Source organism: Ramularia collo-cygni, assembly GCF_900074925.1.
Source record: "Ramularia collo-cygni strain URUG2 genome assembly, contig: RCC_scaffold08, whole genome shotgun sequence".
NCBI classification, from domain to species: domain Eukaryota; kingdom Fungi; phylum Ascomycota; class Dothideomycetes; order Mycosphaerellales; family Mycosphaerellaceae; genus Ramularia; species Ramularia collo-cygni.
Window position 1 is genome coordinate 193143 of NW_019716262.1, and position 23352 is coordinate 216494.

Below are 23352 nucleotides of genomic sequence, written 5' to 3' on the forward strand. Positions count from 1 at the left end.
TCTTTGTGTTTGTATTCTGGGAGTCACAAGTGTTCCGTCTCAAATTTAACCCCACCAAGCAAGTACTGTACCTTGGAGAACTACTTCGGAGGGAGGACTTAGAACTCATCCACTGCATTACTTTCATACCTTCATTGGCAACGCAGACAGAATATTTCTCGAGTAGGGGCAATGACCTGGACATTGCTCAAGAAGAAGAGCGACGGAGTGCCACATCCTTGACAGGACGGCGCACTCATCAACAGGAGCACGTGCAAGCACAAAAGAGTCATATTCAGAAAGTATACCCAGGCCATCTCGTCTCAAGGCATGACACCCGCAATACTGAGATCTGGGATTTCACCCGTATCGCCCACTAGCCTGACAACCTCCTCACCACACTCCACTCCGCGATCGTCCGTATACCACGCCCTGAACCACTGATTGGAACGCTCAGCGATCCCGCCAGGCCCGCCCTCCCCGCTCTCGAACCGCACACCACACCGCCCACCTCCCCATCTCCATAGCCGGAAGGTCAATTGCTTATACACCAGCTTCCATACGCTCTCGTTGAAGCAGCCCTCATTCCTCACCTCGACACACTTGACATTCCTCAATCCTTTGAACGTCTCCGAAAAGATGTAYGCAAGAGTATGGCTTTGGCTGAGATCTGCTATTTCTGCAAAGGCCGCGCCGTAGACTTCAGGTCGACTGGGGATGATGACGAGCGTGTCGAGTCGGAGGGATGGGTGGCCAAATGGGAGACTCAGCCATGCTTCGTTGAGAGCTCTCAGATGCGAGGTTCTGGCCCGCAACGTGATATGTCGGATCGCACCGATTCTGGCTGCCGACAACGGACGCGATCGTAGGTCGAACAGGTCGGGGTAGGTGCACTCTCCAGAGATGTGAAAGGGTGTGAGTGAGAGGGCGAGTAAGTTGGCTTCCTCRTACATCTTCCTACATGTGAGTAGGACGTCGAGTTCATTGGATTTGCTGCGTGCGTTTGAGGGTTTGATGGATTGTAGTCCGAGGGCCGTTGCGAAGCTGGAGGCTTTGTCTGGGAGCTCTTTAGACGTCGATGCGTAGAGCTCTGGGTCGTCGAAGATTAACATGTATATGGAGTTACGGAGCYCAGAGGGAATGGTCAGCAGAGATGCCGTCTCGGTAGACATGTTGGAGTAGTGCTGTAGGAGAGTGAATGACGATGTGTGAAGATATTGATTGTCTTGCGAGGCGATATGAAGATACGAGAGGGAATAATCACGCGGAAGTGTTATCAACAACAACGTATGGCTGAACGACAACGAGATGAGTGAGAAGATGGAGGCGAGATAGAGGTCTTGCTGCTCACTRGCAGTGACGCTGTCACGAGCTTCGAGGCTTTGATGAATCGGCGGGGTCGTTTGATCGCTCGGACTGATTGATCGACGACCTTGATGGGGAGAAGTTGCCGAGCGACTTCCCATCTTCATCTACATCAACAACGACATCAACAATAGCTTTGCTCGACGATGATGTTTGCCATTTGTGCAGCGGTGCTGTGCGGATGAAAGCGGACTTGCTCCCTTGGAACTGTACTAAGTAAGATGCTTGAGCTTGACATCCCGCTCTCTGCCATCCCGGCGTCCAGCAAATGGCATGGAAGGCACGTCATGCAACGTTCTCTTTCTCATCCAACACATGCTTATAAGTAGGCATGGGCTCCCAGGCATCCTCGGCATGCTCGCCGTCTGTGTCTGTGGATGAAGAGGAAAGGGCAGTCCAGAGATCATCATCGTTATCGTTGTCATTCCCATCCCTATTTGTCCCGAGGTACCAGCAAATATTGGCTTTCCAGCAGCTGTACTTGAGGAAATTGCTGTCCACATAAACTGTTCATCAACACGACCAACATGACAGAAAGCCGAGAAAAAGTCATCATTGTTGGAACGGGTTGGGCGGGTTTCAATCTCAGCCAGAAGCTGAACGACAAGAAGTTTGATATATCGGTCATCAGTCCGAACGACACTTCTCCGTATACGCCTCTTCTGGTATGTTGCAACATTGGGTCGAATCGATCAACGTACTAATCAATTGGACCAGGCGAGTGCAGCTTGTGGTCTCTTCGATTTCTCCCTCGCAGAAGAGCCGATTCGCCACAAGTCCAAGAAAATCAACTACTACAAAGCCATTGTTGACACCATTGACTTCGATCAAAGAATATGCAAGTGTGTTTCGGTTTGTGCCATTGAAGATGGCGGTGACAGAATCTTCGACGTGCCATATGACCGCCTCATTCTCGCTCCCGGGTAGGTCAGACTCTTCCTCATTGCACTCCATCTAACACTCTTAAGATGCATCCCCAACACATTCAACACTCCCGGAGCCGAAGAACACGCCTACTTCATCAAGAACGTCTCAGACGCCAAACGCGTCCAAAACCGTCTAAAGCAGCTCTTGGAGCTCGCTTCGCTCCCCGGTATCACCGAACAAGAGCAACGCGACCTTCTCCACATCGTTGTCGTGGGAGGTGGACCAACAGGTGTGGAAATTTCGGCCGAGATGTCGGATCTCTTTAATGAGGATTTCGCGTTCTTGTACCCTCACCTAGCCGGCAAGATGACCATGTCCATCCACGACGCAGCACCTTTCATCTTAGGAGCTTTCGAAGAAGCCCTCCGTGAACATTCCATCAACAGTTTCTCGAAACGAGGCGTTACCACCTATACGGATTCGAAGATTTTGAAGGTCGAACACGACAGCATTACGACCGAGTCTGAAGGAAGGATCGGGACGGGAATGGTGATCTGGACTGCGGGGAACAAGCAGTGTAAACTTGTTGATGATCTGGATGTTGCCAAAACCGATGGTATGCCGAGGATCATGACGGATGAGTATCTACATGTTCTTGATAGTAATTGGGAGTCGATGAAGGATGTTTATGCTCTTGGCGATGCGGCGGATATCAGGAAGCAGTTTCTTCCTACTACTGCTGAGGTTGCTGTCCAAAAGGCGGAGTTCCTCGTCAAAGCTCTGAATTCGGGGAAAGACGGACAGAAGCCATTTGTATATGGGCAGAAACCACTCGTGGCGTACATTGGAGGTAAGCGGAACTGCAGGATTTTTCTTCTCACAACCTTGCTAACCGGAGCTATAGGCCACGATGGTGTAGTGTCAGGTCAACCAGACTGGAGTGGAACAAGAGCGTGGAGGGCATGGAGGAGTAAGAATTTATTGTGGACCAGAAGCTGGCGGCGGAAGACGATGATTATGATGTACTGGACTTTGGATTACTTTGGCGGCAAAGAGATTGCTAGACTGTAAAACGAGTCGGGTCTGAAAACATCAAATGGCGTCCTGCTGGTCATCTGTGAGCTATTTAGCCGAAATATGACATTTGTCTCCAACGGCCATTCACGCAGCCTTCGTTTCGACCACAATCTGCGTGTCGAGCTCTTGCTCAATCCCCGCAATATCCAATGTCGCCTGTCCGCGTCGAACAAGCTCCACGTCCGGGAMATCAGAGTGTTTATGACCGTCGAAGAGGGCGTCGATTTCCTCGAGACTTTTCCCTTTGGTTTCCACCCAATACACAGCCTAATTTCTAAATTTTAGAGATCTGACGGGAATAACGGGGAAGGAGATCCACTTACGATGAGCACGACAACAATAATGTCCCAGCCACCGTTGATCATATACATTTTCCAGCCGATGTTGTTCAAACCAATGGGCATCACAAACACGAGGACGAGCCTGCTGTCGTTAGTACGCGTAGTGCATCGCCCTTCCCGTGGGGTTGAAATATACTTACGCAAGGACATTCAACGACAGCGACGAGAACGCCAGACCGTTAGCTCTAATAGAATAGTTCATGACTTCCGGAGGGTAAAGATACAGAAGAGGAGTCCAAGCCATGGAATAGAACCCCTGAAACAAAAAAATGGTCGCAACATTCCCGTAGATCAAACTACTCGATGCACCGTCGGGATTGCTCRCGTAGAGCTTCGAGAGGCCTCCAATGATAAACATGCAGGTCACTAGGAGACACTGCGTCGTCAGAGCCGTCGGTTTGCGTCCCCAGCCAGCACAAAGTTGCGTGCCGAGGAGACTGCAACCTAGACAGAAGACGTTGAGAACGACGTTGGCTTTGAGCTGTTGGAGGCTATCGGTGATTCCCGCCGTGTCTAGTTGGGCTCCGAGATAGTAGGATGCGATGATGTTTCCTGCGATGCATGAGAATGGTCCTGCTGAGGCGCCGATGAGGAGTCTTTTCCTTGCGGTGGGATTCTTGGCGATTTGTAGGGGAGTCATGGTTCGGGATTCTTCCTTTTCCCATTTCAGAGTGTCGACTATCTCTTTGTAGATTGTGAGGACGACTGGGTCTGTAATGTCGCCATTTGCGTTGGTCTGAGCAACTGCGAGGCGAGCTTCGTCGTAGAGGCCTCTGTTTGCAAGCCATCGGGGCGATTCTGGACTAAAAGGCAGTCAGAAATACGGCATGAGTCGTATGGAGTCGAGTTTCTCACATGAAAGGTAGAATCAAGATGCAAAGAGCGGAGAAGACCCCTTGAAGGAGAGATGGTGCTCTCCAAGCCCATGTAGACTCCCACTTGCTGGTTCCGAGTGTTATACCCGCGGCCAAGAGAGCACCGACATACTAAAAGTCATTCAGGAGACCTACGCCCCACGCACGGTACCTTGAGGAGAAGGACTCCGAGAGGTAGACACCGCCTGCCGTTCCAGATATTGCGCTTCCAAAGCCCAACACAACACGTGCGACTACAAACATCTATAGGAGATGAGCGATATCGAAACAGACCTTGGATCTTCACCAAACTCACCCCAATATGTTGTGCAGCTCCTTGAAGGATGATCCCGATGAAGGTTATCATTGATCCCCAGAAGATTGCCGGCCGTCGACCCAGTCTGTCTGTCGCGATGCCAGAGATGAGAGAGCCGAAGATGCTACCCAGAAACACCGAGGAAGTGTTGAGACCCGTTGTGGCAGGCGTTAGTTCAAAGTAATCGGTGTATGAAGGGAGAATGTTAAGCCCATTCAGCATTGAGCCATCGTAGCCACCGGTCTGTGGTCGATGTCAGTGATCGTCACCCTCTTTCTCACGACTATGCCACATACGGTCGACTGCTCTACAGAACATATGATGAGGAGAAATGAGAGTGTAAAAGTAGACTGAGGGACAAAGGCCGGCAACCAGGTGCCCGTGGGCGATTTCCTTAACATCGTTGCAACAGACTGCTAATGTTTCGCTCGCGGGAAGCCAGCGTCTATGAAATGGAACGAGGCTCACTTATCAAATATATGGATAGCATAGAGTGGAGTGGTATCGTAATGTTCCTCTCGCAAGTCCCTGCAGTGACGATCTCCTTGCAATCCCCGCACAGCTTCCTTCTCTTCCCTTGTCGTGTGACACGAGAGGTGGTATTAACCGCAAGAAGCCCGCAGTAAAGCACGAGATAGGCGAACCTAAAGGCTGATAGTGGTCAAATTGCTCGCCGCGGCCAACTCTTGAACTCTGCAGATCAAGCTCGATATACTCATATCCTTTACTGCGGCCACAATCTGGTGCAACCTTCGCCTAGAAGCCCGGGGAAAGCAGAACCCACGCTGCGGACCTGACAATAAGCGACGTCGAAGCCTTGTGCTCTCAGCTCTGCGCGATCATCAATGTGTAGGACAAGTGAGGAAGGAGGATAACGATGATGATGATACTGGTATTCTGAGAGGAATCTCAGATCCGCATGACTAAGCTGGTCATGAGCTGGTTGCGTGAGCTGATGAGAAGCCTGTGTAGAGTGAGGTCTCATACTCATGCAATAAATGACAACTCGTAGAAGGAGAGACGAATGCTGTTGTTGTTGACGTTGAGGCGGTGGTGGGAGGAATAGCCGCTTCCTCGCGACAAGCTTTTTCTTGGCACCCGCCGCAATGGCATCATTCATCATGCTGCGCGCTTCTTCGAGGTCAACCCGCGGTGATATCATCACAACCGCACCCGCGGAATTCGTTGGATGAACCCGCAAACGCACCACAACCCATCGGTGTTGTGCCGTATAGGAATACATGAGATGCCGGAATAAGTAGCTGGATGCGGAATTGATGAGAGACGCCGAAATCTAGACGGGCACGCCATCTTTTGGCGTGGAGCAAAATCATCTATTTCCCCGACCTCATTTCTTGCACCATCTCCACGATCCTCCGGGACTTGATATCGCCTTCACCATTATGTCAAGATACTGAACGATATACCTGTCGAAACGTCGGACCATGAGCATCCGCAGCGAGTCCATCGCCGATGACGGCAAGCAGCGTACCCTTGTGGATATCGCCCCAGAATCATTCGCCGGCCCGTCATCAAGACCAAATGTCTCCGAGGGAGACTTTGTCACAGAGCGAGAAGACCGAGATCTGAACAGAGGACTCCATCAACGACACATTTCACTCATCGCCCTGGCTGGTGCAATTGGAACCGGTCTCTTCCTCGGCCTTGGATCTAGCATACAGACTGCAGGTCCTTTGGGCGCTCTCCTCGCATATGCTACCATCGGCCTGGTTGTATGCGCCGTTCAGTTTGCATTAGGCGAAGTCACAGCTCTGCTCCCGGTAACTGGAAGTTTCGTCAGACATGCAGAATTCTTCGTAGACCCAGCTTGGGGCTTCGCCATCGGTTGGAACATCGTCTATGGCAACTGGTTCTCTATCCCGGCCGAGATCTCTGCTATATGCGTCTTGTTCAACTACTGGACGGATGTCAATTCCAGCGTGTGGATCATTTTGTGCATATTTCTTACATTTATTGTTGGCATTGCCTTTATCCGTGTCTACGGAGAAGTTGAGTTTTGGTACGTCTTACAAGCTGAAGTGGCTGAAACATCCAACCACTGACAAGTCCAGGTTCGCACTGCTCAAGATTTTCTTCATCATATTCCTAATCATCTTGGGACTTGTGATCAACCTAGGAGGAGTCCCAGGTGTAGAGCGGATCGGATTCCGATTCTGGGTATCTCCAGGACCTTTCGTTGAGTTCATAGGAACTGGTAAGGATTCGACTGCATGACAGAACGATCATCAAAGGCATTTGGAGTCTTGCTAACGTTACTGTTCTGCAAGGTGCATGGGGCAGGTTTCTCGGGTATTGGGCCGCCATGAGCGCTGCCGTCTTCTCCTTCGCCGGCACCGAATCTGTGGCCATGGCCGCCGCAGAGACGAGGAATCCACGACAGTCGATTCCCCGGGCGTGCAAGCGAGTCTTCACCCGCGTTGCTCTGTTTTATATTTTGTCCGTTCTGGTATGTTCATGGTTCTCACTGCTTACATCAATGATCACTGATCACTGCTAGGTTGTTGGAATGCTTGTTGCTAGCAACGATCCTCGCCTGAACGACCAATCTGGGACGGCCGCACAGTCGCCATTTGTCATTGCAGCAAGTGCTGCAAAGCTGACTGCCATTCCTAGCGTGGTGAACGCCGTTGTAATTACCTCTGCCTGGTCATCATCCAACCAGGCTTTACTCTCTGGTACTCGCGTGCTGTACGCCCTGGCTTTAAAGTCTCAAGCGCCGAAGATCCTGCTCCGAACCACAAGCTGGGGTGAGTATCATTGCGCGTACCAAACGATCTTCGGGTCGAACGCTGACTTTCATTTCAAGGCGTGCCTTACGTTTGCGTACTGGTTCAAACAGCATTCATGTTTCTTGCATTCCTAAGCTTGTCCAGCAGCGCCCTGACAGTGTTCTACTGGTTCTTGAACCTCACTGCTTGTGGCGTGCTCATCAGCTGGATCTCAATCCTCGTCAATCATCAACGCTTATTGCTTGCAATGAAGAAGCAATCCATACCCGTTTCGCTTCTTCCTTGGCACAACAAGTGGACTAAATACTCCACGCCTGCAGCTCTTTTCATGTGCATACTGATTCTATTTACCTCTGGCTATGAGGTCTTCACAGCAGGAAACTGGAGCTCAAGCAATTTCATCAGCAGCTATCTGGACATTGGACTTGTCATCACCGCGTTCCTGATCTGGAAGTACTTGAAGCGAACGAGGTTCGTGAAGCTCGAAGATATACCCATCAGGGCTGCACTTGATGAGGTCGACCGGAATCCGGAACCGCTGGAGCCTTCTGCCAGGGGATGGCGCAAGATCGTTGGCTCTCTATGGGATTGATGATGCCGGAATTTATAGTAAGAAGCATAGTTTGGGGAGTGTCGATATATTGCAAAGTCTGGGGACACGAGCCTTGCAAAACCATCATGCGGTTGAATAGACATAGAAACCAACATTACGTTGAGTATAAACCAAGCACTTTGCCGAGATCTGTCATTGTAGAGTTTGCCCTTGCTCGCTGCTTCGCCAGTCTTCTCATTACACATATACAGCTCTCGGGCTACATGTGGTTAGCGAGCGAGAACCTGATTTCCTACTCTCCTTTTATCTTCGTCGATGGCAGCCTGCCATCGAAGACTGAACTCTGCAAAGTTCAACTGTATCCGAAGAGAGAACCTTTTCTGCAGATACATACTTTCAGACTCTCCTCCTCCACGCTCGGTGTGGCGATTTGTCGTCAATGGTGTGATTGTTCGACTCTCGCGTTGCACCACTTTCTCCCAGGTTGATACGACAGCCATCTCCCACGATGTAACACAACAGAAATCCTTTCCATTCCCAACGGTACATCCAGACCAACAATCAACTTTCCTTCGCTCTCGCTTCCTCGACCATTTGCCATCCCCTCAGAACCTCTCCATACCCCAAGTGACAGCGAATGATTAGGAGGATTGTAACGGGAAAACTTACGTAGCAGGTGTCACACTTCGGTCTCATGAAATATCCTTCCACGAACGCAGGTGCTCTCTGAGCAGAGTTTCGTGCTCCTTGTCGAGGCTGGTGCTGGGATGATGGTTAGTCCCGATCGTATTTCGCCTTCTCCTATACGGTCGTCTTTGCTGCGCCGCCATCTTCACCTACTCTAGACTTAGTCTTCTTCAATGAACCTGGCATGGCTATGCGATTCAGCACGCGTGTTCGAACGCGGAATGATCAGCTTAGCATTCACTCGATCACCGGCCAAAATTCGAGCTCGTCGCCAGTGCTTCATGTCCACAGACTCTTCCTCCGTAAGTGGCCGTCCTCCCTTTAAATGCTGCGACCGTCTCAAACTCCTTGAGCCCGCCGTTCGTTCCTTCTGAAGCTGTCTGCGATGACTGATCCCCGCGCCATCAACCTGCATGTTCCGTCGCGAGCTAGCCTTCCGTTTAGAGCGCGAATTCCGCAGAATCTTCTGGCTGCTTAGCACAGCAGAAGCGGTTTGCAGCGGACCCATCATGTCTTTGAWCAAAGCACTCATCAAAGTCGGATTCAGACCAGAAAGCTTGCTCAGGGAAGCTGCGCGTGCGTCCCACATTCTGTTGACGGCCGGGAGATCCTGCGCGAATTGCGTGCAGACGAGTGCTAGATCTCGCGTGGTCGAGTTGGGCCGAGGAGTGCAGACTTCGTTGTCATCCAGCGTATGGAAGAGAATGGTCTGGCGCAGCTCAGGTGGAAGGCGCTGGAATGGTGGTAGTTTGATGGTCTTGTCACTCTTCCATAGCTCTGGATTTTCATCCAGGCGGTCCAGATGCCGAGCGAGCCGCTGGCAGTATGATAGCTTGCGACCTCGAGATTTCTTTTTGTCGGCCGTGGGAAGTAGCGCTTTGCGATACATGGTCGCGTGTGTGGTGTTGGTGGTTTCRAGGCGATGACGAGTTGGGAAGTGTTGAAGTGAAGTCTGAGAATTGACAAACCCGTCTTTTTTTGAACACGGTTGACTTCGAAGCTTACCTATGTGCGCCCCGAGTACCGTCGAGGTCAACAATGACTTCACTCACTCGAAATGCTGGATGAAGCAAGTGGAATGAAGGAAGCAGCACGAAATCCCGTGGTACCTTATGATCGAGTCCGTATTTATCGAATGCTCACCATGCTTTCCAAGAGAACGATGCAAGCGACTGAAACCGTCTCTCGTACGGGTAGAAACTTATCGTCATGCTAGAGTCCCCTCTCATGACAGGGTGGTCGTTCATAGTGCAGAGACGATGCGTGAGAGGCGCTAACTCTTAATAAGACCGAGCTCTTCTGTACATACCACATCTGAGGCAAATTCCGTTGCCTCATCTTGATCTCTCACGTCTGCGAGAGTCCACACTGTTGTAGCTGTCACTTCGCCGCCTCCTCTCCTCGGTCGGTCGTCGTCCACTCAGACTGCTGAGTCCTTTCTTGCTCAACGACCTGAGTCGCTCCTTCAGCCCTTGAGGTGCTTCATCTCTTCCAGTCTCACGGACATCCCGCATGTCTCTTCCGGGCTGGGGAAAGGGACCGGCGGGAGTGGCAGCATAGCCATCCCGACCACGCCGTACAATGACCTTCTCCTCCTTTCTCTTCTCAATCTGCTTTTCTATAGCAGCGGCAGCGATGGCACCAACTGCAGCGCCGGCTATAGTCTCAAGCGTATGTCCACGCCCGAAAGTCTGCCCGAGAAATGCACCTCCTGCACCTCCTATCAATTTCGCGGCCATGCCTCTTTCGCCTTCTGATCCTCCCAGGATATCACGTCCGCCTTTCTTTGGGTCAGATGGGTAGCCGAGTGCTTTTTCCTTCAACTCTTCCTCGGCAGGGCGCTCTCGCCGAGGTCTAGTCTCACGTTCCCGATCACGGCTCTCATAAGATCTATCATCGTAAGATCTGTCATCGTAAGATCTATCGTCGTAGGATCTATCGTTGTATCTATCGTCGTAGAATCTGTCGTCACAAGGTCTATTGTCGTAAGGTCCGTCGTCGTAGGATCTATCATCGGAGTAGCTATAATCGGAGTATCTGTCGTTGTGAGGCCTCCTGTCGTTGTGGGTTCTGTCGTCATATCGATGATTGGGGATCCGACCTCCAGTAGGAGGATACGGCTTTCTTCCTAGCTCGTAGTCGCTAGGAGGAGGCGGCACCCTATGGGTGTAAACTCGCTGGTCCTCTGGCCATTCTGGTTCTGCTCTGTCGTCGTATGGGGTAACTTGATTGAAGGAGTGTGGTCGAGGATCGGCCGGTGCATATGGTCGGTCATCCTGATAGGCAGTACGTGGAGCATCATAATCTTCGTACTCTGATGCGCGAGGGGGATCGAAACGCTGCTGTGACCTTCTATCACGGCGATCTTCGTAGCCCGATGCTGGTGGACGCCCTTGACCAGGCGGCGGACTGAACATTTCGCGTGACATTTTCACCCGAGCGACAGGAGCGTAGAGGGTAGCATTTAAGAGTGTTGATTGAGGAGATGTTTGTCATACTTGACTATAGCATACCTTAGTTACATGACGTATCCACGAGCGTCCATTGCCCGAGACAGTGCAGGCTATAGTTCGTAGACGAGCGACGCCCAACTGCAGTTGCTTTGCCGATCTCTGCGTGGCTCGACTTGAGCTGGGTGAGGTCGCACAGCGATGGGTCCAGATGGCGTCATCGGGCAGGTGGAAACAAGGATGGAGCAGAACCTGCTGTTATCACGCCGACGTGCGATGCGTGCAGTAACTTCCATAATGATAAGTCGCGCATATGGGCGTCGGGCGAGCCACAGAAGCTACGCTACCTAGAGGATTGCCGGCCATCACAGGCTGTCGCGGTAGGCTGGCTCCATTCTCGTCTGTCCCGATGGCGTTCGAGGCTTGTACAGCGGCAGGCGACTCGAGAGGGAACCTGTTCCCCGTGCCATTGTTCAAGGCCTGCTCGTCAAAGCCCACTGCTCGCAAGACTTTCGTCTATGCAAATACAGCCACAGAATGTAGTACCGGTCGTTGTTGATGGTTGATGTTTAAGGTCCGTGGTGGATAAGGTAAGACCGTGGGCAGGGCGGAGGCTAWGGTAGGTATCGTCGCTGCCAAGCCCATCCCGCGCGCGTCCGACTTCCTCCCGCGCGTCTTCCCTGAAACATCAAACTTCAGGTCACCAATCCATAAATGAGGCCATGAACAAAGACAATTATGGACGATCCTATCTTCCATGGCCACGCATTCGTGGTCGGCGACCTCTGGCGGGCACCATCGCGATTCTTGCAACCCCATGAGCAGCATGGCAGCATTTTCGAAGCCCTGGACACAAAAACCACCCGTCTGGATCTTCCACTGCCAGAAGAGGCGCCCCACTTTCTCTTCGAGACCGACCTGCCTGCGCTTCCGGATCTAGATGCGATCGCAACGCTTCCGACTGATGCTCAAGAAAACCCGCTTCTTGTTGATAGCTCAGAGGGCGAGGACCTCGATGTTTGGAATCTTGATCTTGTGGCTCTGGAACCGCCCGGAGAATCAACCCTGCATACCTGGGAAGCGTTTGATGGGAAGTCTGTTGAAAACGCACAACGTACTGCCTTCGTATCGGAAGCGGGACAATCTGCTTTCGATGCGCTCAACGGTCTCACCAACAAGGAAGGTGTACTGCCTCAGGGGTACACCCTGCGGTCCTTCTGCAGCCTAGCCCATGGCCGGTCGTCAACATTGTTCCAGTGGAATGAGGAGAATTGCCGTTTTCAGTCGGTTTTACCACACGTCTCTATCTCTGGCGTCAGTCAGATGTGCACAGAAAGCCTTGCCAACGACATGATGGAAATGGGCACCTCCATTGTGCGACTGCGGAAGTTTGGAGACGCAGCGTATTCAAGTCGGCTCACTTGTTCCGCGGTAGTCGCGATGCAGAATAGCATCGTCAGTGTACTCGATGCGATTGACGAGATCGTGTGCTCGGAACTCCGAGCCGTCCGCTCGTTGCTACAACTTCAGAACTTGGTTTTTCGCCCACGACAGCTGCTCGCTGTACTAGTCTCTCTAGTGGAATCCGCTCGGGACTGCAGGACGGACGAGAGCCTCATTTCAGCTCTCTCGGATCGCGTACACGCGCTTGTTCAGTCAAATGGGGAGCATGCTGCAGTTCTCCAAGCCTTTCTCGCTAGAGTCAGTGTGCCTTGGCTTGAACGCTTATCGTTGGACCTTGGTCTGCGCAACAATACACCTGCATCAGTTGGCACCTCTTATAGTATGCAGGACGTCGAGGATGTCACGAGAGAAAGGCACACATTTCTTGAGGAGGCTGAAGTTGAACTCGTTCGGGAAACTAAGATGGCTGTCATACTGCTTCGAGAGCTATCTCCAAATCATCCACTTCTGGGAGGATCTTCCGCTACGTCTCCATCCCTCGAAGACTTCACGGCCGTCCAGCCTGCCTTCGAAGTGGCACAGCTGTATGGAGCACGAGTAATGCCACAGCTGGTTGTCGGGAACGCCCCTACGAATAGATCATCTGTGGGAGCGGTCTCTGAGGTGGAGCTCGATGAACATAGACTCAACGAACACAGACTCGACGAACATAGACTCGACGAGGCATCGCAAGAAGATTACGTTGCTGGACTTGAAGGCCTGATGTCGCAAGAGATTGACATCGGACGTCGACCTGCAGCAGATGAACTGCACGATCTTGTTGGCCTGGCTTGTCATGCCAAGTTGGTCCACGACAAAGACCGGGAATTAGACTTGTCGACATGCGTCAAGTCGACACCTCTTGAACAGGTGCGACCATTGATTAGGACGCAAAATCGCCTCTTAAATGGGGTCCTACTCCGCCAAGTGCTCCGTGACTATCACCTGCGCCAGCAATTGAGCATGCAGAAACAATTCCAGCTATTAGGAAGCGGCGATTTCGTGACTCGACTCTCGACTGCACTCTTTAGTCTGGATGTGCAATCGGCAGAGCGGAAGCGAGGGGTCATACCAACAGGACAGGTCATGGGCTTACGGCTTGGCTCCTCGCCTGAGCAACGCTGGCCACCAGCGAGCTCTGAACTTCGTCTTACTTTAGCCGGTGTGTTAGAGGAATCTCAAGGGTTAAAAACTGGGGTTCCTGGAAGTCGCGAGGACCGAACGGGTGCTCTCAGTTTTGCTATATGTGAACTGCCAGAGGAAGAGATCGATCGCGTTTTTGATGTGCATTCGGTGTATGCGCTGGATTTTCTGCGCCTGCAGTACGTCCCAACTCCACCACTGGACGCCATCATCACCCCGGAAGCTTTACAACAATACGATGTTGTGTTCCGCTATCTCTTGAAACTTTTTCGACTGATTGCTGTTGTAAAGAGTCTACCGAGAAGGAAATTTGGCAGTCGCGGCGCCGCTACGAGTGAAAAGATGATCGCATTCTGCAACGAAAGTCACCATCTTGTCTCAGTCCTGATGGCGCATGCTATGGAATTGGGCATCAATGCGCCATGGGAAGCCTTCGTGACTTCGATTGGCCAGCTGGAGCAGGCGCTGGAAGACGAAGACGCTGCTGGCGAGATTGGAACCAAAGCAACTGTCGGAATCCAAGGGTTGAGGCAAATGCACGAGGCTTGTTTGGATCGCATTCGTGGTAGACTCCTCTTGAAACGAAAGCACACCAAATTGCGCGTTGCAATCGAAGAAGTGTTCGCAGCGATACTTCAGTTTGAGGCGATTATCTCCACCAGCGGCGGGATGGAAACGTCGGCTTTTGAAGAGCAATATGCCAATTTTCTGAAGGCCGGCTCGCAATTGTGCGAAGTGCTACAACAGGTCGTTGAGAAGCCGCCAAAAGTCATGTCTGCGGCGGAAWGTGAGGATGCAGATACGATTCGGATGCTGTTGCTGAAGCTCAACTGGAATGACTTTTACCCGAGAGCATAGTATCATGAAGTGGAATGCTACGGAGAGACGTGATTGTTTATCCAGGAGCTGTCTGGGCAAACTCACTGGTCGAACCATGCTTCACGAGCAGGACTGAACAGGACTGAACGTGCATGCGCCCTTCGAGGCGCCCTCTGGCCTCTCAGGCGGGACTGAGCGCAAGTTCTGAGCACACTGATATTGGACTGAACAAAGCTCATAACGAATCCCGACAAAAGCTCTACGAAGCCGCTGTCTGGCAGATTGTAGTCACCTTCAAAATATCTGCCTACATCTATTCGCGGAATTGCAGCTCATCGACTATCGGGATGCTTTGAAACTCAGCCCATCTCATCCGCAACACCAACGCCGGCATAGTCCTCGATCTTTGGCTCTCGCCTTACCATGAGACTGGACAATAGCGAGGGCAAAGACCATACCTGGACTATACGATCATCGCAACCTTCGCGGTTACCGGCCCTTGGCCACATGCTGGACATGTGGACCTGTGCAGTAGCTCGGTTCGGGCAAAGATACAGCCGATCGGCGGTGGTTTGACTTCGGAGCAGCACTGATCCTTAGCAAGTTCAATTTGGAATGAGAGTCCTAGGCTTCAATTACGTTACAAGCACAGCTCGTCTCCCGAGGACTTGAGTCTACGGCTCATCTCTGAAGCCACGAATTCCAGACAAGCACACGAAGCCTTTGGCTGTAATCTTGTAAGCAACAAGCCTTGACGCGCTACGCCTTGGTGGTACGTCTTCGTTACGCACGCGAGCGAACCTTTCTACACACGCTCTAGCTCCGTCGGGTACGGTATACAATTGACTTGTATCTGATTGGTGCTGATTGCATCGAGCAGCCCTAAGATGTCACMAGCGGGGAAATATCGGGTCTGTGCGTCGAGCTGCGTTTCCACCACAGCTCGAAGGATTGGTAGGGCATTCGTGTKGCATACCTGCATAAGGGACACATAAAGGGTCGCGAGCCGTTGCTGATCTTTTTGCGACCTTTACTTTTCCTCCTCGAAGTGCGGAGCTTGTCACYGTTGATCTTCCCACGAGAGCCAGATCGTCGCCAAGAGGTCAGTCAAGCAACACCAAGCCTGCTATTTCCCCACACCCAAGACCTTGGAATGTCTTGTACCCTGCCCGAGCTAGAGGCTCACAATGTTGCCATACTGCGTCTCTTTGCATCGGAAGTTATTCTCACTGGCCAGAGATCCGCTTTCGCTGTGGTGCTGTGAGAATTGGTTCGCTGCCAACGCACTATCGCTAGGATGCCCCAGGGGACTTTGTTGGTCTGAATAATCTCCGGTGCAAAGAGATGCTGTACATTGTGGCGATCAATCCCGATGTTCTGAACTGGCCGCAACATGATTTAACTAACGGCTGACGCGGAGTTGTAACAGACATCAGCATGGCAATCGACGAAAAGGTCCAAGACCACGCCTCTCACTACGATGATGTCGAACTTTCTGATACTGAGGCTCCTCGCGAGTCTGAAATGTCGATCGGTCGCTACTTCGCAACCAGACTGTCGACGCTGAAACCGCCAATGGAGAAGCTTGAAAACCCGATAACTCTGCTCAGAATGCTCAACAGGAAACAATGGCTGTTCTTTTGGTGTGCTTTCTTTGCGTGGACGTGGGATGCATTCGACTTCTTCACGGTATCTTTGACCGTGTCGGATCTGGCTAAGAGCTTTGACCGTTCGAAGAAAGATATCACATGGGGAATCACACTGGTCTTGATGTTTCGATCTGTTGGTGCTATTACCTTTGGTATTGCCAGCGATCGTTATGGAAGGTAAGTTTTGAAGTACGGACGGCATAGATCGTATCAGTCGTCACCTGCCGGACATTCCTATGGTTTGCCATGTCCGCCCCTTACAATAGCGTGGCGAAAGCAGGCCCAACGGAAATTTCTCCAAGACATACTAACCACGCCTCTAGGAAATGGCCTTTTGTGGTTAATAATCTCCTCTTCATCGTTCTCGAGCTCGGTACGGGATTCTGCAATACCTACAACCAATTTCTCGCGGTACGCGCGCTCTTTGGTGTCGCAATGGGAGGTCTGTATGGGAACGTAGCGGCGATGGCTTTGGAAGATTGTCCGGAGAAGGCGAGAGGTCTCATCTCTGGAATGCTGCAACAAGGCTACGCTTTTGGGTACCTTTTGGCCACAGTTTTCGCCCGAGCACTGGTCAACACGACACCTCATAAGTGGCGTCCACTTTACTGGTTCGGCGGCGCAGTTCCGGTCCTCATCATCACCTTCCGTCTCTTCTTGGGCGAGACTGATGCTTATATCGAACGCAAGCGGGTTCGAGAATCTGGAGACAATGTTGGCAAGACATTCATCAAAGAGGGTCAAGTTGCGCTTAAGAAACACTGGGTGCTCCTTTGCTACATGGTGCTTCTGATGGCAGGCTTCAACTTCATGTCGCATGGTTCGCAGGACTTGTACCCGACCATGCTAGAAAATGAATACGGCTTTTCTGCCAATGCGGTCACGGTTACGCAAGTCGTGGCTAACTTGGGAGCCCTCAGTGGAGGGACGACTGTCGGCTACTTGTCACAGACGCTCGGACGACGCTTCAGCATCATTGCCATGTCCATCTTGGGAGGAGCGCTACTTTACCCCTACTCATTCGTTGGCAATGAGAGAGTCATGGCCGCAGCGTTCTTCGAGCAGTTCTGCGTTCAAGGTGCGTGGGGAGTGATACCTATACATCTGATGGAGCTATCCCCAGGGTCACTCCGGGCGTTTGTGGTGGGTACTTCCTACCAGCTGGGAAATCTGGTGTCCTCCGCTTCATCAACGATCGAAGCGACTATCGGTGAACGATTCCCTCTTCCACCGAAGGTCGAGAAGGATGGTACGAAAGTGCCGCGATATGAATACGGCAAGGGTAGGCGTGCACCACAATTCAATTCGCGAACAAGCTAACAGTGTTTTGCAGTCATCTGCATTCTCATGGGCTGCGTCTATGCTTATGTGATTCTGCTAACTTTCCTCGGTCCCGAGAGACGTGGTAGAAGCATGTCTGCCGAGCATGATGAGGATCTTGCTGAAGCTGCAGGTCAGGAGGCTATGGAAGATGCTAAGCAGCATGGTCGTCCCTTGAGAAATGAATCAAATGGGGAGGTCTGAACGATGAATCGGTACGGAGCTGTCAAAACGAGGAATCATCAACATGAGCAGCGCCCTCAAATACCCTCTCCGCCAATAATGGACAGTCCTACTCGTGGCAAAGGTTCTAGTAACTCTAGAATGATGAATTCTGCAGAGAGCAAGTCCTCGAGACGGTATAGAGATGACTAGGGGTGGTAGTCTCGCTGAATGATCCTCATAGCAACAGCCCTCGATCTAATGAATACATGAATCTATGACTCCACAAATACTCCATCTTCGTCAAGTCCAGGCACCAAAGCAAGCAGCCTTGCAGAAAGTCGGGTGTCTCCTCGAATGACGTAGAGTACTACATCTTTGATCACATTGCATTTCAGATACATAGGGCGGCAACCTTCAGTTTTGCCAGGTCTTGTCCACATCCACTGAACCATAAGCAGAAGCGATGTCAACCTGTCGATGATTTTTTTTTATGAGACGCTAGACACTGTCGCAAGAAGTTCCCAATCCGGCAATCCGTTTCCAAGATCATCAGCATTACGATTCACAATTCAAGCCGACAACCGGTCTATCCCGAAATAGAAGCAGTGCGCTCCGCTATACTGCTCCCCTCTGACCGCTAAGCAAACGCCTTTCAGAGACTAGGGTGTCGATCTGGCACTCACGCTTCGACTTGAAGTGGTGTGCGGGCGGGATAGGTCCGTTTCCTTTTGGATCAGGCGTCCAAAGTTCCTCGTACTATGACTTCACACTTTTGTGAATTCTATATACGGCAACAAAATAGGGTGGATCGTCATAGTGTCGCTGGCCTTGAGCGAGAGATGTTGATATAAACAGAGGCAGCCTTCCAACTTGTGTTCTTCTCACCAGCAACGAATTCATCCGACCAAAGACATTCAAACCCAACAACAAGAAAAGGCAACCTTATACAATGTACAAGACACTAGCCGCCCTCACACTGGCCGCAGCAGCTGCTGCGGTCCCGATGCCACAGACTGGCAGTGCGATTGGAGCCAAACCCGAACAGTCGGATCTTTTCGCCCTCGCGATGGATTACAAAGGCACATTTGTCACTCTTACCGCGGTCTCCAATGGTACTGTCGGCAACATGGTCCTCTCTGCCGGTAGACCTAGCGTTTATCCCGGAACCCCTGGTAGAATACTCCGACTCTACCAGACTGCGAGACGTGAGTGCTAACGATCAACCTGTAGCCTACTTCAACGGTACCGGCGAGTACAAGGCCCTGAACTTCTATGTCGACGACGCCAACTTTGGCGGATCCAGTGTCTACGGCCTCCGAGCCAAACAGATCCCTGACGGCGAGTCCTACGCTAGGTCTGTCGACGCGCTCTTTGGGTTCCAGGAATTCGAGTGGACAGTCAGCGCGAATGGCACCATCGGGCACAGAGAGACTGAAGCGCTCAACAGATTTTACGGTATGTCTCGGKTTCTTCTCGAGGTTGGGAGTGAGATGCTAACCTTTATGTAGCTTGTGAGGACACCGCAAGCAAGGGAGACAACATTTTCCTGAAGTGGGGCGAAGACACGAAGGATGGAAAGCCGCCAGCTGGATGTGTGGAAACGTTCGTTATACAGGACTTTGATGTTCCTGGAGGCCAGCATTCGGGTTCGTCTTAAATGCCGCAGGAGCTGTGTGCTCCGGAGTGCAGTATAGATTGGCATCGCATAATACAGCATAGCGCAGCATAACAATAATAGAGGGATCGTGTTGACTTGATTGAAAGAGTCCTGGAATTGCCGCTCCCCATGTTGGTACGATGGAGATGGATGGGGAAATTGGAGATGGTCGCCTCCCTAGTGGGGGATCGACGACTACGCTCGCCAACGGGTAGCTATGGTCACCAAAATGGGCTGCTTCGCGGAGAGGCAAGTGTATCACTGCAAAATGTCATCTTGGTCGTGGTGACGTTAAAATATCTGTAGGTAGGGCGGCAATCTTTGACTTCGCCGGGCCTTGATATGAGGCGTGTTCCAACCGTCTGGTATCCGCTTGTCGAGATTTTCCCGGTGACTGTTATCATCGGACCTGGTTCCTGAGAGCAATCGTCACGCTGCATGTCGATGTGCCTTGTGAAAAGGATGGTGCTGTGTCGAAAAGGAAGTCGAATGGCTTCCCGAACAACTCCGCTAGCCACGTGCGTACATAGCGGCCGGCCGATCTTACTTTCCTTCACGTGCGACTGTTGATGATGCTTCGTCACCAATTGAGATCAGGCTTGATGTCGCCGACCTCTCCACCTTCACCTGCTTCGTCCTGTTGTGGCGCGAGGAAGAAGCTGGGTTGCCGACTGAATTCGCCGCCAGCGACCCCGTAAAGTGCAATGAGTCGCAGCAATCGAGGCAACTCTCTCCCGCCGGACTCCTTCACGGCACGACGCCTACAACACGCCACCCCGGAGCATCTACACCAGACAACGCGCCGCGTTTTTATCGGTCCACTACCGGAAGGGTGGCTCAAGACCCATCGCAAACAATGGTATCGACAGTATACCGGCAGCCGCGGGGCAAGAGTGCCTTCATTCACGGCGGCCCAGCCCGTCGTCAGTGTTAGTCATGATGCAGAGGAAGGCGGCGGGGCGGACGCCGGAGCGAACGGTGATCATGCAGCCGAGGGCGGAGCGGAGGAATTGGCGCGACAATCGGCAGATGTGATCGGCGAGGGTTTGGGAGTCGGGACGACGACGGAAACCGCGTTGGGCTCGCAGACGGCCCTTAGCACGACCAGCCTGTTGCACAGCCAGCGAGACAGCTCCGTTAGTGCCAGTGCATCGATACGGAATACCACAATCGAGGGGGAGGACCAGGATGAGGGAGAGCCACAGCCGACGTCAATCCTCCAGGACTCTCGCATTGAACGCGCTGCCAATGGCATCCCAACGCCAAAAGTCCGTTTCAGCCAGGCCAGCAAGCTTCAACTCCGTGCCCGTGCTTCGCGTCTGGCCGCCAAAGGGAGCCTTCGAAGCTTGAAGATCAAGGACGGCGAGATGCTCAAGGTTGATAAGATGCTCGTTCGTATCGACATCACCCAGCAGTCCCTGCGAGACGACTACGATGAGAAGCTCAGCCAGGGTGTGGAAACAAGAACTCTTGACAAATGGCGCGAGTTTATGATTGTCTGTCGGAAGCACACCGAAGGCGACGCCAATGCCGTGCTGCAATTCTACCAAACGAGAGTCATTGCGGTCTCGGAAGGTGACAATGTAAAGAAGAAGCCAAAGGTGCAAATGCTGCTCGGCGCGAAGTCTTCCAAGGTCAACATGTACTCCTCTCTGGACAAAACACTCTGTGTTTGGACTACTGTAAGTGGTCGAACGACAATTTATTACCTACGTGCGCAGAGCACTGCAACGGCCGTGGAGTGGTACACATTTCTGCGCGGGCTGCTTGGCGACGAACGACCCGATACTCTGCAGATCAATGTGCCCGATCTCAATGTTTCGCTCCGCTTGGATGATCCTTTCGGACAAGTCGAGGCCGCGAAAACGTTGGACAAGGCAGCTGCCGGAGACGACGATGCACTCGCAAGAGCGATTTCCGACGAATCAGGCGCCGCCGGAGCCATTGTTGCTCGCTGTGTCAGCATGTTGAACCGGTCACCGGAGTGGACCGATGTACTGGAAGGCTGGGCCAAGGATGAACGCATTGGTCTTGCGTGGAAGAGGTACGACCGTCTTGAATGGATTCATGGCGCCGTAGAGCAACGCATGTATGGCACCATCGCGATGCTGAGAACCCACGACCTGGAGCTGAGACTCAAAGATCATTACCCAGTGTCCGCAAAGGGTCGGCATGGTAGCCCCGTCCTGGAGGAGCCACCGCCAGTAGAAGGATTTCTCATCCGTCTTACCTCACAGCAAGGCAAGGAACAGAGACTGGGCAAGATGCTTTTCAAACGACTGTACTTTTCAACGCAAAACCAGTACCTCGTTTTCCTTCGCCCAGCGTCGGCATCACCGCCACCGCCTCCGAAGATCTCTCCTCATGTAGGCAATGGCACTCCAACCGCAAAAGACTTCATAGATCGAGTCCCATTGAGCTATGACATCGATCCTTTTCCTCTCACAGGAAAGTCCATCACTTGGGTCGGATCGGAGCCTAAGAGTTTCGAGACGCATGACAAAGCTGCCGCTGCCGAAGCAGAGCGAAACGCCAATACGTTGCTGGTCTGTGATGGCTTCATCGACCTTTGTGATGTGCAGACGGTTCGCGACTTCTCTAAAGGTGCTATACCGGTAGACGAGAGCTTGCAAAGCGGTCAGAACGTCGACTTCCACGCTGCAGTGCCCAACAGTCACTCCGAAGATGGCGCGACAGCCGAAATCGACGAAGATCGTGTCCTCGAATTGGTACTCACCAATGGCCTGGTCATCCGTCTGCAAGCCTTCAACAAAGCTGCCCGCGATATCTGGAGGGAGAGTCTGCAAGCGTTGGTCGCATACTGGACGCAACGGATTAAAGCCGACACAGATCTCTACAAATCGACACGCGAGCAGAACCTGAAGGTGTTGGGTATCGACGAGCGTGCAGAGGCCATAGTAGGCCAGTTTTCACATAAATGGGAAGTCGGCAAATCTTACGCCTCTCCCATCTTATACAACATGTGTGGGATTGCAGGATGCCGCCCCATTCACGTCTCCGGCGTTCTCTTCCGCAAGCCGCGCAAGCACACCACATTTACGCGTTGTCATGTGGTCCTTTCCAACGGCCATCTCTTGATCTTCCAAGACACGCTTCGGAAACGTACTGGCAAGAAACTTGTACACATTCACCACGAGCGTATCGCGTCCATGTCTCTACGGGGTAGCTACATCTATTCGGGCCTATTGACAGAGGGCGATCTCTTGTATCAGAATCAGACGTTTGATTCCAATGCTCCGGGGCACCATACGTTGCCAAGGATATACCTCGAAGACAGCTGGACGAGTTCTGATGAGGATGCCATGACTACCTTTGTGGTTTGGCATCCGAAAAGCAAAGCGTGGTTCAAGAGCTCCAAGACCGTTGATGATATTAGAAATACTACGGCGCATGAAGCGGAAACTTCAAGTGAAAAGGTCAAAACCAAGCTCACGAGAGTCAGTCAATTGGGTGCAACAGGCCGTAGTGTTGTATTCAAAGCCAGGAGTCGAGCCGAGAGGGACCATTGGGTATTGGCTATACAAAACGCTATCGAGCGACTGGGAGAGGGCGAGGAGGTTAGATTAGTGGAGGAGGGTAATTGAATGGATTGAGTCTGAGACCCGATGGTGGAATTCGGCATGAGATGGTCTTTTGATAAGCATGGCGCGATGGGTGTTTTAGTCGGAGTTTTTGTCCTTGAACTTGGAAAGACGGGCAGCGGTATACCCTTGGATTGCACGGCACACGCGATGACTGCTGATATCGTAATTGTATAGGAGAGCAGTGCAGCATCGCAGAACACTACACGTAATAGCAGAACATGATTTATCTTGCAACATTGATAGACGACCCGAACACGATGACACGACTTGTCATATATCTCCTCTTCTTGAGCCTTCTTGGCGATATGTTCC

At 52.0% G+C, this 23352-nt stretch overlaps 11 protein-coding genes; 6 read left to right on the forward strand and 5 right to left on the reverse strand.

Annotated features, from left to right (window-relative positions):
- Window positions 1–302: 302 nt before the first annotated feature.
- RCC_05612 (uncharacterized protein) lies at window positions 303–1151 on the reverse strand (the record flags this gene model as incomplete). The annotated part of the gene is made up of 1 exon (XM_023770879.1): window positions 303–1151. The coding sequence occupies one exon, from the start codon at window positions 1149–1151 to the stop codon at window positions 303–305; it is 849 nt and encodes a 282-aa protein (XP_023626647.1).
- A 720-nt stretch (window positions 1152–1871) lies between these two features.
- Window positions 1872–3282, forward strand: RCC_05613 (related to NADH-dehydrogenase (ubiquinone); the record flags this gene model as incomplete). XM_023770880.1 has 4 exons in its annotated part: window positions 1872–2009; window positions 2062–2267; window positions 2313–3061; window positions 3116–3282. 4 exons carry the CDS (start codon window positions 1872–1874, stop codon window positions 3280–3282), a joined length of 1260 nt encoding a protein of 419 aa, XP_023626648.1.
- A 90-nt stretch (window positions 3283–3372) lies between these two features.
- Window positions 3373–4269, reverse strand: RCC_05614 (uncharacterized protein; the record flags this gene model as incomplete). XM_023770881.1 has 3 exons in its annotated part: window positions 3373–3555; window positions 3612–3711; window positions 3770–4269. 3 exons carry the CDS (start codon window positions 4267–4269, stop codon window positions 3373–3375), a joined length of 783 nt encoding a protein of 260 aa, XP_023626649.1.
- Window positions 4270–4635: 366 nt separating this feature from the next.
- Window positions 4636–5200, reverse strand: RCC_05615 (uncharacterized protein; the record flags this gene model as incomplete). XM_023770882.1 has 3 exons in its annotated part: window positions 4636–4737; window positions 4800–5042; window positions 5096–5200. 3 exons carry the CDS (start codon window positions 5198–5200, stop codon window positions 4636–4638), a joined length of 450 nt encoding a protein of 149 aa, XP_023626650.1.
- Window positions 5201–6244: 1044 nt separating this feature from the next.
- RCC_05616 (related to general amino acid permease) lies at window positions 6245–8141 on the forward strand (the record flags this gene model as incomplete). XM_023770883.1 has 5 exons in its annotated part: window positions 6245–6819; window positions 6872–7014; window positions 7088–7266; window positions 7318–7567; window positions 7627–8141. The coding sequence occupies 5 exons, from the start codon at window positions 6245–6247 to the stop codon at window positions 8139–8141; spliced, it is 1662 nt and encodes a 553-aa protein (XP_023626651.1).
- Window positions 8142–8949: 808 nt separating this feature from the next.
- Window positions 8950–9678, reverse strand: RCC_05617 (uncharacterized protein; the record flags this gene model as incomplete). Its single annotated transcript, XM_023770884.1, has 1 exon — window positions 8950–9678. The coding sequence occupies one exon, from the start codon at window positions 9676–9678 to the stop codon at window positions 8950–8952; it is 729 nt and encodes a 242-aa protein (XP_023626652.1).
- A 445-nt stretch (window positions 9679–10123) lies between these two features.
- RCC_05618 (uncharacterized protein) lies at window positions 10124–11218 on the reverse strand (the record flags this gene model as incomplete). The annotated part of the gene is made up of 1 exon (XM_023770885.1): window positions 10124–11218. One exon carries the CDS (start codon window positions 11216–11218, stop codon window positions 10124–10126), a length of 1095 nt encoding a protein of 364 aa, XP_023626653.1.
- A 759-nt stretch (window positions 11219–11977) lies between these two features.
- RCC_05619 (uncharacterized protein) lies at window positions 11978–14683 on the forward strand (the record flags this gene model as incomplete). Its single annotated transcript, XM_023770886.1, has 1 exon — window positions 11978–14683. The coding sequence occupies one exon, from the start codon at window positions 11978–11980 to the stop codon at window positions 14681–14683; it is 2706 nt and encodes a 901-aa protein (XP_023626654.1).
- Window positions 14684–16081: 1398 nt separating this feature from the next.
- RCC_05620 (related to carboxylic acid transporter protein) lies at window positions 16082–17817 on the forward strand (the record flags this gene model as incomplete). XM_023770887.1 has 3 exons in its annotated part: window positions 16082–16470; window positions 16617–17575; window positions 17627–17817. 3 exons carry the CDS (start codon window positions 16082–16084, stop codon window positions 17815–17817), a joined length of 1539 nt encoding a protein of 512 aa, XP_023626655.1.
- Window positions 17818–18727: 910 nt separating this feature from the next.
- Window positions 18728–19435, forward strand: RCC_05621 (uncharacterized protein; the record flags this gene model as incomplete). XM_023770888.1 has 3 exons in its annotated part: window positions 18728–18950; window positions 19009–19233; window positions 19287–19435. The coding sequence occupies 3 exons, from the start codon at window positions 18728–18730 to the stop codon at window positions 19433–19435; spliced, it is 597 nt and encodes a 198-aa protein (XP_023626656.1).
- Window positions 19436–20139: 704 nt separating this feature from the next.
- Window positions 20140–23040, forward strand: RCC_05622 (related to PH domain protein; the record flags this gene model as incomplete). Its single annotated transcript, XM_023770889.1, has 1 exon — window positions 20140–23040. The coding sequence occupies one exon, from the start codon at window positions 20140–20142 to the stop codon at window positions 23038–23040; it is 2901 nt and encodes a 966-aa protein (XP_023626657.1).
- Between the last annotated feature and the right edge of the window lie 312 nt (window positions 23041–23352).